Source organism: Rhynchophorus ferrugineus, unplaced genomic scaffold (assembly GCF_030347505.1).
Source record: "Rhynchophorus ferrugineus isolate W39M unplaced genomic scaffold, kcgeb_rfMv2 rfM11, whole genome shotgun sequence".
In the NCBI taxonomy this organism is placed as follows: Eukaryota; Metazoa; Arthropoda; class Insecta; order Coleoptera; family Curculionidae; genus Rhynchophorus; species Rhynchophorus ferrugineus.
In genome coordinates this window covers 20,017,842-20,031,668 of record NW_027472590.1, presented here as the reverse complement: position 1 = coordinate 20,031,668, position 13,827 = coordinate 20,017,842, and the positions used below count along the sequence as shown (strand labels likewise).

Sequence of the window (13,827 nt, the reverse complement as noted above, 5' to 3'; positions counted from 1 at the left end):
TACAAAGCATGGTAAGCATATGCATATTTTAGTAGCTATTTTGATCCAATAATTTTCTATTTTTTAGTCTCTGAGTTAAATAAATCTGTTCATGAGCCAATAATTTCACAATTAGACGTCGCTCCACATCCAGATGATGGAAAACCCAGTGTTGCAAAAAAAGGAGTAAATTTTACTGAAAGTGAACACAGTGTTCAAGTGAATAGTATTAAAAATGGAATTGACAACAATTTAAAGAAAATTTTCAATTTAACTTCCAATAATTCTTCCACTATAGTTCATAAAAAACCTTTAGTAACAGAGTCTGATAGTGATTATATTGATATTTCTAGGTCTGTTAAGAATGTCTCCAAAGAAAGTGTATTAAAACCTGAGCAAATTGATCCATTAATTTCAAAAGCTAAAGGTAATCGTTCTGATTATGTGGTGCCAATTGTAGGTGTTATATTATCTGTACCCTTGGTGGCAATTCTAATATCTGTTGTTTATAAAAGGTGTGCTGATTGGTGGCAGCATAGAAACTATAAAAGAATGGATTTCCTTATAGAAGGAATGTATCACAACTGATATGGACTATATATTTTCTATAAAAGTTCTTTATATATCCATATGTAAGAAATATGATTTCATAACTATTTTCACTAAGATGGTTTAAAAACTTGCAGTAATTAGTTTTTATAAAATTATATTTAAAAATGATCCATTCTATTTAAATTAGTGATATTATGCTCGTGCAGATTACAATTCTGATCTAGCTGTGTTATTTCATGTACTTCCCTGTAACACTAAATTATCTCTGACTTTGAAATAATGTAAAATGTTTTCATTGTATTTTGATATTTTACAAATGTTGCATCCAAAGATTTTGATCTATCTTTTAAATGATCTTACTGCATTGTTAATTTTTTTTGTTTTAATGTGATAAGATAAATTTGTTCAAGTTATGAATAGCGCACAATGGAAATATGTGTGTAAAATGTATGACTATGTTTAAGTGCCTTAAAGCAATAATACTGTTGTGATATATTATCAATATACATATATCTGTATTTTTATATTGATCTAAACAAAAACCTTGCTTTATTAAAGAAGTTTTTTTATTTTGCCTATATTTTTTCATAATTGTAATGTCTATCTTAACATTATCATATTAAATATTATTATATGATATGTTGTTTTCCTACTTATATCACAGATAATTTTATATTAAAGACAACATTATATATGAACTGAACATACACATTAATAGCCATCATTACTAAGCATTAAATATGATTACAAAATTATAGAAAGAAAATTAATTCTTAGAAGTTATTGAGATGTCTTTAAAATAGAATAAGTTATAAGTTCCTTAAAAATCATATAATACACTGTTAAATACTATAGAATTCATTTTAGAAGGCTCCAAATTTAAATAAAAGAGTTGCTCCATAGATATGCTAAAAATGAGTAGTTAATTTTTGTTATTGTATTGTATAAACATCTTAAAGAACAATGTTTGTATTATTATTATTTTTATAAATGGTATTCAATCTATGCGCAGTAATCCAGGGTTCAGAGGTTTTTTCTTATAGAAAGTTTCTTTTCTTTATTATGTCATTTCTAAAAATCGCCAATTAATGATGCGGTGTTATAGTTAAAGAAGACTCGAAAGATTAAGGGGGTAATAAAAGAAAATTTCTTAAAAAATAAACACACGGTATAACAGAAGTTATTTTATTTTTCCTATATTAAATACAAATATCGTGTAACTAAATGATTTTAAATGATTGACTTGTACAAATACCTACTACAATATGTGTTAACAGTTAATGATGATGAAAATTTTGTAAAAAAAACATTGACATTCGTGTAAAGAACTTGCAGTCTTATTTCAATCTAGAAGTTTTAGAAAGTTTACAAAATTTTAAAGCATATTTAGGTACATGTTATATACACCCATGGACAAATATAGACACAACCAATTTTATATGGTTTTTGTGAATTGTCGAAACGGAACTGCAGACTTCTTACATTTAGAATAATACGTCTCATATTTTGATCGTGAGTGTATTTAGCTCTGTAATCGTTTCAATTGTATATTGTAAAAATAATACAAAATTAAAAATACAAGTAGATATAATTGTAAATGAGCGACAATAACAATATTTTAAAAATATTTAAATTATTGGTTAATAGTGAAATTATTGATATTTTAATTATATCAGATATATTATGTATATAAGAAATCACATTATGTTGCATAATGCAGCAATCCATGTTCCCGGTCATATACAGGAGATTTTTTGTTTGTTTAGGGACATACCTTAAAACTTATGCTAGTATTTTCATTTACAAAACGTGGAGTATTTGGTACTCACAAGACTTTTAAATAATTAACTGAAATTAATTAGTATATTTCTTCAGTTCTTTATAGTTTTTTATAACAGGTTTGAAAATGCACAGGAATGTAAATTCTTTGAAACATTCTTTAAAGCAGCATAATACAGTTAGCAAATTTTGTACACTTACATACGCCAAATTGTGATATAATTTATATATCACGCACATAAAATAAGGATCGTCGTTTCTTAAAACCCTGTATAACATTTTTACAAATATACAATCTTTGCTCCTTTATATATATCCAGTCTTGTCTGTCTATCACACTTGTTCCACAAACCATTCCTTGTAAGTCCCAGATATAAAAGATTTTCAATTGATAAATGAGTATTTGCAAGAAAATAAACCACACAATTGATATTTTATGCCATGTTAATAACCTCTTATACCTCAGGAACAATGTCGTTTTTTAATGATATAAGCGGAATATTTTAGTTACATACACAAGCAACTAATATTAATAATAGACTGAAAATTCTATAATAATAAACAGAGACAAAATGCATCAATTAATATAAAAAATTGCCTGATACTGTGTCAAATATATAATATAGTGTACTAATATTAAATGTAGTCCATTTATCAGATCAAATATAGTAATTTCATTTGACCATATAAAAAATAAAACGCAAAATATATAAGTAAAGTAAAATACGTATAAAATGTGTTTTTTTTTTTGGTAGTGAGTTCACTTTTTATGCCTGTCCTATTGATTCTTTACCTCATACTGCATTTTCCAATAATCCATTTTGGTTTGTTGAGTATCTGGAATGGCTTCTCTGGGCGGAATAAAACTGAGCATCATTATATGTCTAAGATAAGCTCGGGTCTGTCTAAAAGCAGCATCTGTGCCATGAATTCGATCCAATACTCCCAATACACCAAAACAGTTGTTAAATCTGTAAACAAGCCTCCTTATATTTGTTCCTACATTTATTAATGTATATCGATATTCGTATTTTATTTTATTGTAACTAGACCTGCTTCTTAAGAGATTGAGTGAATGCTTACTTCAAATGGTGAAAATCGTGTGCCTCGGGACTAGGAAAGAATGGCAAGTGATACCCAGAATGAGCATTTAATGTGCTCAAAATGGCTAAAGTGAACCACAACCAAGCTGTAGCCACATGTGATCCCATTATTAACACGCCCAAGAACGGTGGAACTAAATTTGAAAATATATGCTCAATGGGATGACAATAAATAGCTGTAACAGCAATGGGAGCTGTCCATTCATGATGCTGTTTGTGAATATATTTATAAATACGCTTATTGTGTAAAAACCTGAAAATCACAATCAAATTATTTCAATTAGTGATCTGAAAAACTCAAACATAATTCAGTTTAATATATTTTGGTAAAAATGATTATAGCTCCTCCACCATATACTGAAGATATATTTATAGTCGATATTTTTGGAAACTATATATATATATATATATATATATATATATATATATATATATATATATATATATATATATATATATATATATATACATAATACATTAAAAATATTACTAATTTTCAATTTTGTTCAGCGTTAAATCAAAGAATTTTGTAGGAACAATACCTGTGGGAATAATAAAAGCCTGCCTCTTCAGTTAAAATGTGTATAGCTAACTCATACAGAACCCAATGAAATGTCGGTAATTCCCTTATTCCAGGATAGCCCCTCCATTTCATGCAATAATACATGAGATAGGAAGAAGGTATGCCAACGGCTATCTGATTCAAAATAACACACCAAATTACCTAAAACAACAAGGAAATGTCATTGTTTGTACCATTAGCATGTATGAATTGGAATATACCTTTAACAGTTTTTTTGTATCAACTGGCTCATTCGTTCCGGGTTGTATTTTATACCTTCTAATGGCCTGTGGTTGGTTTGTAACGTCCATAAATGTGTAAATGCCACCGACAATCCAATAAACACTAAATGTAATGGCGGTTGTACCATAAACCCATAGGAATTCGGGATCTTCGCCAGCTACGTCAAGAAACTTATCCCATTGAGCTTGCCAGAAGTCTCCAGACGCGCCCCAAAACTTTTGACAATGCCTAGAAATAAATTTAACATTCATAATATGTTGATTCGTCAAAGTATGTCTATTAGGAAATGAACACAAAAATATGCAAAGTTTCGCTCTTTCGAGGCGCAATTTATATTAACTGTTACTTACCAATTAATATAATCCATTTAAAAAAATTTCTGTCGAATTATTGCGAAATAAAAAATAGAGTCAAGCAAGTACCATCAACAATAAACTGACTCTTGACCCTACAGCACATCAAAGTTACTGCCAATTTAATTCTAATTGATATTTACTATGTGGTTTATTGACGAATAATAGAATACTGAATTAAATTTATAAACAAAAAGTTGTCGTTTTATTTTCAAAAGATAACACATCGAAAATACATAAATTGTTTCTCGAAAGATAAATGATAGATTAGTCTGAGATTTTTTTTCACGCATAATTATTATATAATATTGATTATGGTATTCAAGAGAAGTATATATATTATTTTATTGCATATTTACACGTTTTCGTTTGATCTAACAATTTCTATTAAATAATTTTCTTAATGAAGAACCTGTCAAGAAAACAAAGACAGTATTTATTTTTATAATTTGATAAGAACGATGATACTGATATATAAAAACATAATTAACCTTTAACTTGTGTAAATGTGCAGATTTTTTATTTTTAAAAATAATTGCGATAGTTTTATTGCGTTAATGTCTATACTGAAATACAATAATTAAGTAGTTATAGCAATTGGAGAGACAGAGAAGTTTTGAAAAAAGGCTAGTTTTGTTTATGGTAACGTTTACCAATTATTAAAAAGGTCAAGTTTTGTCACTAAAACACCTTATTTGTTGGGTATCACTTCAATTTCAATGATTCACATTTTAAACTGCATAATGAGTCAATGAATAATTTGCATTTATAATATTCCTTTATGAATACAATAATAACAGTTTTAGTTTCAACTGTATATAATATTTTGTTTACACTTATTTCATAATTAGTCAAAAATGTAAAGTATTACAAACATTTCTTACCATGTAATGGTATTTCTAGCCGCAGCAAAAATAATTAGAGCTGTGCTTATGACAACCAAAACACTACCTAGCGAGGATAGAATAGAGTTAGGCTGATCCTTATAGAAAGGATTATCGTAATTCTCGTAATTCATCTGTTTGGTGGTGCCTGTATCTGTTTTGGCAGTCGGATGATCCACCGGGGGGTCAACGTTAGGCGAGGGTTCACCAAACATCGTCACTCCTAAAAAAATACATCAACAAATATAAAAATATGTATTAGTACGACCTTGCGTTTGTATTGTTTACTTATTAACTGGTTATAAACATGAATTGAACGCTCCAAAATTAAATTAGTATAAAATGAATTTCAAGGTTACGAAGATTTGGCTGATAATGACTAAAATATATGTCAGACGTTTTAGGTAGGTTATTCCTGTTAAGAAATTTAATGAAATATGAATGTCCATTCCTGTGGTCTTAACATCAACAAAAATATACTAAATTTAGTTGTTTATACTATTACAAGAAAAATAAAACATTTTGACAGTATTTCTTACTTATTAGGCCAATAATTTAATGTTAAAGATTTTGTTAAATTTGATGCATTATTGTGAAAAATCAGCACAATGTATTTTATTTAAAGTATTGTCAATCGATAGCAATTTTCCCAAATTTTAGGTAATTTACGGAATTTATATTGAAAGAACAATGTGTATCTTTTGATGACATCCACGAATCGATCAATTTTTTAATATCTTCATAAGAAGTGAAGCGCTGCCCAGAGAGGTCACGACTTATATGTCTGAACAAGTAGTAATTCAAATGAGCAGGGTCTGGAGAATACGGCCGGTTGGGTAGCATTTCTCATTTTAATGTTTCTATGTATGATTTCGCCGGGTTTGGAACATGTGGTCGAGTGTTGTCATACTGAAGAATAACATTGTTGTGTCCTTGCTCGTATTCCGGCTGACTTCGCGCAGTGTTCGGCTCAAACGCATCAATTGTACAACTACTCTCATTCATAGCTTCATTAGGTTCGCCTTTGCTGTTGATGATGATGCATGATAATAAAAACTATTTCCGATTATGTCGTTGAAGCAGCATTTCACCAAACGCCTTTCAATATATCTTGGCTTCAATTGAATCGACTTCACGACATACGACCTATAATATCCAAGCTTTTGGATCATTCCAATGCTCTTCAAGTCATTGGAAATGGTTCCAACAATTTTGTCATTACTGAGTAATACCTTTAAATCCTCTTCTTCAATTTTTTTGTGCTCAGAATGCTCTTTGTCTTCGGTATCAAAATCACCACCCTTAAAACGTCGAAACTAATATTGACATGTTAAAATCGATGGAGCATGGTTGGCACAAGCTTCACACAGCATTCGATGTTTTCCTTCAAATTGAAGTAAAAAAGTAAAAAATCCCGCAAATGTGATTTACTCAACAACAAATACATATAAATGGTATAAATTCAGACATTTTTAACGCACTGAAATAGGTATAGAAAGAGAACAAGACCTGAAGATGGTCAATAAGATACTGCCAAAACATCGTCATAAGATATAAGGTTCTTACGACGTTGTTAATGCTTGCTTGTTAAGATGAGTCTAGACATTTTATAAATACTTTTCAGACTGGTTAGTGTTTTTTCACCATTATTTTGAAAGATTTGGGGAGTAATAAGAAATAAGTAAATATATGAACGACATAGAGGAAAAAGTTGACAAATGGTGAAATCGTGAACAAGTTGGAAATTAAGGGTTTAGTTATTGACTCGACTAGTGACTCAAAAAGTGACACTTTTTTTTTATTATTATTTAATTAATATATTGTTACTAGTCGTTTCCGCCTAACCTACAATTTGTCTTTATGATAATTTAAATCTAGTTATATAACCAGGAGGACCCATCGGCCTTATCTCAGTCTCTGGTGAAATAATGTTTATACATGTCACTGCTGAATTTTTTAATATATGCACCTCACTACACAACACTACACAAGATCAGATGGTTTGATTCTTTTGAGTCTGTGTCCTGTTCTGGTGGTATCCAATAGTTGCAATATTTCAATATTCGTATGAGAATGGAATCTTTCCTCATGCGCTCTTGCAATTCTCTTGATTTCTTGACTGCTGTTGGTATCTGAAGGTCTCGATGTAGGTAATCAGTCCTATAGTATAATGGGTGCACCCACAAAACCTCTCAGGACTTTGTTCTGAAAAATTTATATTTGATTTATGTTACTCTTATTATGTACTGTTAATTGTGATTTTCTTCTAATTAGCCAGTACATTTTCCTTATTTCAATTCCAGTTCTTTTCTTTTCTTCTTTATATGTTCCTTCCAGCGAAGTTTTGCATCGAGATTCATTCCAAGATATTTAGCGTTGATGCTATATGGAATGATAGTGTTATTTAATGTTATTGGTGCTTGTATGGTCTGTTTATAGGTGAACTGCACATGTACAGATTTACTTTCATTAATTAAAAAGTGACACTGACTGAATGAAACTTTCGAGATTATGATTAAATGCTGACAGTTATCAAGAGAATATGATGATAGTGGAAATAACTAAAGGTGAGTATATAATTAATATAGGATAAATGTAGAAAAGCGTATGTGAAATATTTGTGAAACTGTTCACAAAATACATGAGCATTTGGTTAGATGTCTGAGGAAAGAATGAATACTAACTGTTTTGTAAATACAGCAAATGAATTATGTATAATAAAGTCATTAAATCTAATTTTACCTAGAAAAAATGTACACAGATAGTTACAGAAGAAACTAAGGATAAATACAGTGATATCAAACAGATTTGACAAGGAAACACAGCAACGAAGGAAATAAGAACTAAGACTAAAAAGGTCTCTAATGAAAGGGAAATAACATTATTTCGACATACAATTCTTAATTAGATGGATTAGGCCTCCAAAAGATACCATTGTATAAAAACGCGTCCTGAACTCTACCTCATAACTGGTGTAGAAAAGAGTATAAGTAATAATCCTAGATCATAAATTATTGTGGCCGGTAGATTAAGTCCTTTGATAATATTAGATATACAATAATATTAAAATAAATTATACTTGATAACAGTACTTTTGTTTCATTTTAAATTGGAATTTTGTTATATAGTCCAATAAAACAGCCAGTGCACGTCATCAAAATTTACAATTTACAAATTTTACTTTAATACAACGTTGTCCCACTAACTAAGTCACTAAGTTTTCGCTTATTTTAACTTAGAACAACAAAATACGAATGTACATAAAATTATAAAACAAAAATAACGTTATAAAATATAATTTATTTTAAGATTATAGTACATTAATGCATATTTATTGAAGGACTTAAACTACAGTTAATTAAACGTCCACAACAGTTTGTAGGTTAGTGTTGTTTTATTACAGTTACGTTGATATATGAAAACGGTGGTGACCAGTTCCAACCCAAATGGAATTTTATAGACTGATATGGTTACATGTTCGGACGCATCTGAGTATTCAGTCGCTTTTTAAGTAGAGTAATGCTAATTAGTAAAATGAGAAAAAAAGTCGTTGTTAATTTTTGCCGAGTTTAATAGGGATTTTACGAATTTATAAACTGAATTTGGTAATACGTTTGACGGTGTTGATGACGTGCATTGGCTATTTTATTTAACGGACCATACATCAAAGCTACAATAAACTAAAAGTCAAAGTTGATACGGCAATATTGTGACGTTCTGACGTCATACATTTTGATGACGTAAGTCACTGCCTTTTTGAATAAACTATACGTCTAGCCTGTCCAATAAAACAGCCAATGCATGCCATAGATGACTTCGAATACATTGCCAATAGCAGTTTCTAAATTAATTTTAAACTCGAAGCGTATTTTCCTTTTCATTTTATAGTGTGATAATAATTAGAAGTTATAAACCGGCAAACGTTGTAATTAATTGTATTAAGCATCTCTAATGTAAGATGTAATTAATTTAAAAAATTGATTGAAACAAGTTTAGAGATGAAATGTTTAAGTTTTTAACACATATAGCAGTTTTGAACAACGGTTTATATATCTACCTCCAATGGGACAGATAAGCTGTAGCTAATATAGTAATAATAACATTAATTTATATCAACATATAACAACACACTTATATCAACCTACTTAACATATATTTTTATACATAAAACATTTGTCACTGCTATGAAGTTATCGTCGTAATTTTAAATAATTGAAAATATTAATCAAAATAATTCATATAGTTGTACTGAATAAAAAGTTCACTTTCTGTATGTAATACTGCCAAGAATGTTAACCCAATAACGTATTAAAAGTAATGAAATTCCAGGTTGGTTAATTGAAAATCGATAGATTTAGAAATAGAAAATGGAAATACTAGAAACTGACTGGCTACACTTCACAGTATAATTGATATCGATTAATTTTTAAGTAAATATGTTCATCAGGTTTTGTGTAAATATGGATATTCAATAAATATACATCATCACTATTATTACAAATACCTTATTTCTGATTTAACTAACTATTTAGACTAGAGTCACTACTGAAAATATACCTAATTTACGTTAAATTTAGAAATCCACTATATTAATAATTAATTTATAAGTAGAATTTATGTCTAACATATTTGTTATAAAAAAATAATGTAAAATGGACGGGATAAAAATGTAACTATATTTGCAACTAAAATATTGACTGAGCGGCACATAGACAAATTTTTCACTTAAGTCTGGTCGGCTATGGACTTTGTATTCACCGATTAACATCCACATTTGTTCGAAAATGGATGGCGCAACAAAAAAGTTCAGTAAACTTGTGTCCCCAGTCTTTGGTTATTTTAAAGTTATAATACATTTAAATCATACAAAAATCCAATCAGTCTTTAAGAAATTATCCAGCATTTATCACGACACTAATAAAACGACAGGCTATAAATTAAAATATCTAGTTGTCCAGCCAACTATGAATCAATATTTTGCAATTAAACAACAAAGACGGTTCAATGTATACCTTTTTATCTGAACATAAACTGATTATTTATTTTGAAATATATAGTAATAACTAAATAAACATAAGAATACACAACGAATTAATTTACTTACATATTTTACATTTTAACATTGACTAGTAACATAAACTGAAATAATCGATTTCTATCATAAAATCGATGTTCTTGCGAAAGCGTCTATTGGTTGTGTTTTTATTAGCACGGTCGCAGTTATAATACCATATTAATGTATTATATTATAAAATATAAAATATTTGATACACTTACTTATTTTTTACAACTTTCTTTTCCGGTTTTGAGGATCGTATGATTAATAAGTATCGTTATAAAGCTTTTTAATGAAAGTGGCACGTGAGTACCGAGCTAAAAACAATAATAAATGAACACATTCACCGTGGTACAATTTGTGTAAACAAAGCAAGTTCTGCAAGACGTAAAATGCAACAGTTCACACTGAGCCGTAGGTTGGTCGCGAGTAGTTTATTTACCAGTGCTATTCGAATTTGTGTTAACGATATATTTGTACTTTATTCTTTAACTAATTTTTTATATAACTGCATATCCCACGAAAAATACAATTTCATTGTTCACTTTCGAATTGAAAATATTAAATGAACGCAGTATGTTCTCCAATCAACAGTTATTTAAAAATAAAATGCTTCTGCCACATGTCTTAAAGAACTGTGTAACGTGTCTTAAATATATTAAATAAGTTGAATACAGTTTAAACGATGCTTTAATAAATAAATTAGTTTAGTTATGCTCAACAATTTTGCTCTCAAATTGGAACATGAAGAATTGTAACAAATTATATTTAATACATAAAAAATATATAAAGCTATATAAAAATGCATTGCATTAAAACTATGTTAGCTGGCAAATTTTACTATGTATTAAATGTAGAGACTTAACAACACAGAATTATACGAATACAATTTTAGCGTATATGTCCGTGGATTGAATGATATAAAAATGGATGATCAAGATTTGACATAGAGCTTGAGCTCTCTTTTAAGAAAAAATGATTCAAAGAATCATTATGCCTCCTTGATTCATTTTGTTACTTAAATGCAATTGATAGTTACAGATTAAAATAACTCTTTATGATAAAATTAAAATAAGCATATTTGAACATCAAATATAATATTTTTATATAATTTTATAAACTTTAAAACCAACTTACCAATCTGCTTGAAATACCCCACAACAAATAATTTTGAAAATAAACCAATAAATAATTTGTGTAGTATCACAATGTGACATTGACATTAAAAGTCATCGTATAAAAACAAAGACACGCGTAAATGTTTCCAAACAAAAATTATTGGTATATATTGTTGGGGTATTACGCTTTGTTAAAGTAATCGCTTAAATTTACAATAAAGTAAATGGCATATATAAACATATTGTTATGGATCTATAAAAATACTACTGTGTTCATTTGCTTTGCTACAGAGATACAAAAATCAATTAATCAAATTTTAAAGCTAAATATTATGTTTACACTGCATAAAAACAATAGTATACAATGATCAAATCAATAGTGGATCAAATGAGCACGTTTAAATTTACTAAAAACCAAATACACATCAAGACGATACAAAATCTGTTGGAATGACTTGCCTAAACCCCAGCGATTATTTTTCATTATTGAAACGCAAAAAAAATTTCAACACCATTTACTCTGTTGATATTGAAATACTGAAACTGTTTTGCTGAAAATCGCTGAAAACAAAGACTTCCATGTGAGTGCCATCTTTTGGTATCTCTCAATAGTAATTTAGACATGTTCATATTAATGTTCGCTAACACCTTACTGGTGACATCTTGTGCTCCAATTTAGTATTACCTATTGTAAATTTCTTACAAAAGATTAAATATATTTGAGGTTAGACTCTGTGAGGTTTCCGTATTAAGTGGTTAGAGTTGCAAAATCTAGAAATAGCAAAGTCTGTCTACTTTGTGATTTTGTGGTTAGAGTATTGGATAGAATATTAAGAACAAGACTTAGAAAAAGAACAAGATCTGGTGCTTGGAGTACGCAACAGTAAATATTGTTTTGAGTTTTATATCAATAATATTTAGTGTACCTGGACCTTTTGTAATTTTAATGAAAGGACTGTAATTTATATTGAGTTAATAAACCACATTTTCTTTACACAATTTAATTTACAACTTTTACAATAACATTTTTAAAATCTTATTAAAATTCTAAATTTACAATACGTTTGTTTTAGATATCCTGCAAATTTAGTTATGGAGATTAAACAATATGAACGGAAGATGCCAGTGTCAAAACCTCAATTTATCATTAAATATACTCCAGCAGAACCTACTTATTATCTAAAATTTGGATTGGTTAGACACCCACAAGACGGTAAATTAAAATATCCTTTTGATACATTGGTGAAAGATATAAAAAATATGAAACTGCCTTCTCCTACATGGAAAATAAAGGTGGTTGTGAGAAGTAATAAGATATCATCAATAATATTTACAAACAAATGTGTGTTGGAACGAACAGTGACATTTAATGCCAAAAGTGAATATTTTGAAGTTGTGGTAGAAAACAAACCAGCTATATTACTGGGTTGTCCAGGTGTAGTATCATGCATTGAAGACATTGAAATTTTACTTAATATTATTCATAGCATAAGCGCTAAAAATCCAATGATTTATTATAAAAAATAAATATTAGTTTCTGAATTTTATGTGATTTCATAAAAGTTTTTTTCAGATTTTTTGTATTATTATTAGATTGTAATTTTGTAATATAAAAATAAATTATGTTTTCGAAAATGACTGAATGAATGTTATTTATATTTTAGTTACTATATATGTGGTTTCTATATGTATGTTTTTATATTTCTATAAATGACTAATATATGTGATAATATTTTTTATTCTTCTAATTACTATGGAGTAAAAATAAATTTAGCTTCGTTTGTATTTCTTGAATATTTAATTCCTTTTGTGGTTGATAAAATAAAGTGTACACACAAAAACTGTTTGTATATTCAAAGAGCTCCGTTTTAAAATGTTAATTTAGCCGGGCACATTTTAGACATGGTAGTCAAAGCTGAGAATATGGATGTGGCCATAAATTAGTTAATTAGTAGTTTTCCCCTCGACTAAGCACTATGGATTTAATTGATTTATTTTGTTTAGACGACTTGAAAAAAATGATCATTACTTCCCTAGTCTCTTATGGTTCATATATTTTAACTTAATTCCTACTAAATGTTTAACATTAGATTGAGAAATAAGTTTTAAGAATTAAAATAATCTGATTTGAACAACAAGATATTTTCGTCAGAATGCAATTCAGAAATAAATATACAATTACATAGATATCACCCTTT

General features: G+C 28.6%; 1 protein-coding gene and 1 long non-coding RNA gene across 5 annotated transcripts; one reads left to right on the top strand and one right to left on the bottom strand.

The window, feature by feature from the left end:
* Nucleotides 1-1,702: 1,702 nt before the first annotated feature.
* Nucleotides 1,703-12,210, bottom strand: LOC143204667 (fatty acid hydroxylase domain-containing protein 2). Of its 4 annotated transcripts, none has more exons than XM_076417379.1 (6): nt 11,649-12,210; nt 5,456-5,678; nt 4,197-4,446; nt 3,956-4,137; nt 3,394-3,666; nt 1,703-3,281 (listed from the first exon to the last, which is right to left on the bottom strand). In XM_076417379.1, exons 2-6 carry the CDS (start codon nt 5,668-5,670, stop codon nt 3,089-3,091), a joined length of 1,113 nt encoding a protein of 370 aa, XP_076273494.1. In that variant the 5' UTR covers nt 5,671-5,678; nt 11,649-12,210; the 3' UTR covers nt 1,703-3,088. The 4 variants fall into 4 exon arrangements, with proteins under 4 accessions (XP_076273494.1, XP_076273492.1, XP_076273493.1 ...); XM_076417377.1 differs by having other exon boundaries at nt 12,089-12,199; XM_076417378.1 differs by lacking the exon at nt 11,649-12,210 and adding an exon at nt 10,733-10,942.
* Nucleotides 12,211-12,356: 146 nt separating this feature from the next.
* On the top strand, nt 12,357-13,267 carry LOC143204669 (uncharacterized). The gene is made up of 2 exons (XR_013007653.1): nt 12,357-12,512; nt 12,703-13,267. It is a non-coding gene; the product is annotated as an uncharacterized LOC143204669 (long non-coding RNA).
* Nucleotides 13,268-13,827: the final 560 nt, after the last annotated feature.

What these genes read in the sequence shown, in the direction of transcription:
- LOC143204667 (XM_076417377.1), bottom strand. Translation starts at nt 12,113, where the DNA reads ATGAAAAATAATCGCTGGGGTTTAG. An exon ending in ATACAAAAAAACTGTTAAAG is followed by an intron (nt 4,138 to 4,196) that starts GTATATTCCAAT and finishes TTGTTGTTTTAG; the next exon opens with GTAATTTGGTGTGTTATTTT. An exon ending in GGCTTTTATTATTCCCACAG is followed by an intron (nt 3,667 to 3,955) that starts GTATTGTTCCTA and finishes TGTGATTTTCAG; the next exon opens with GTTTTTACACAATAAGCGTA.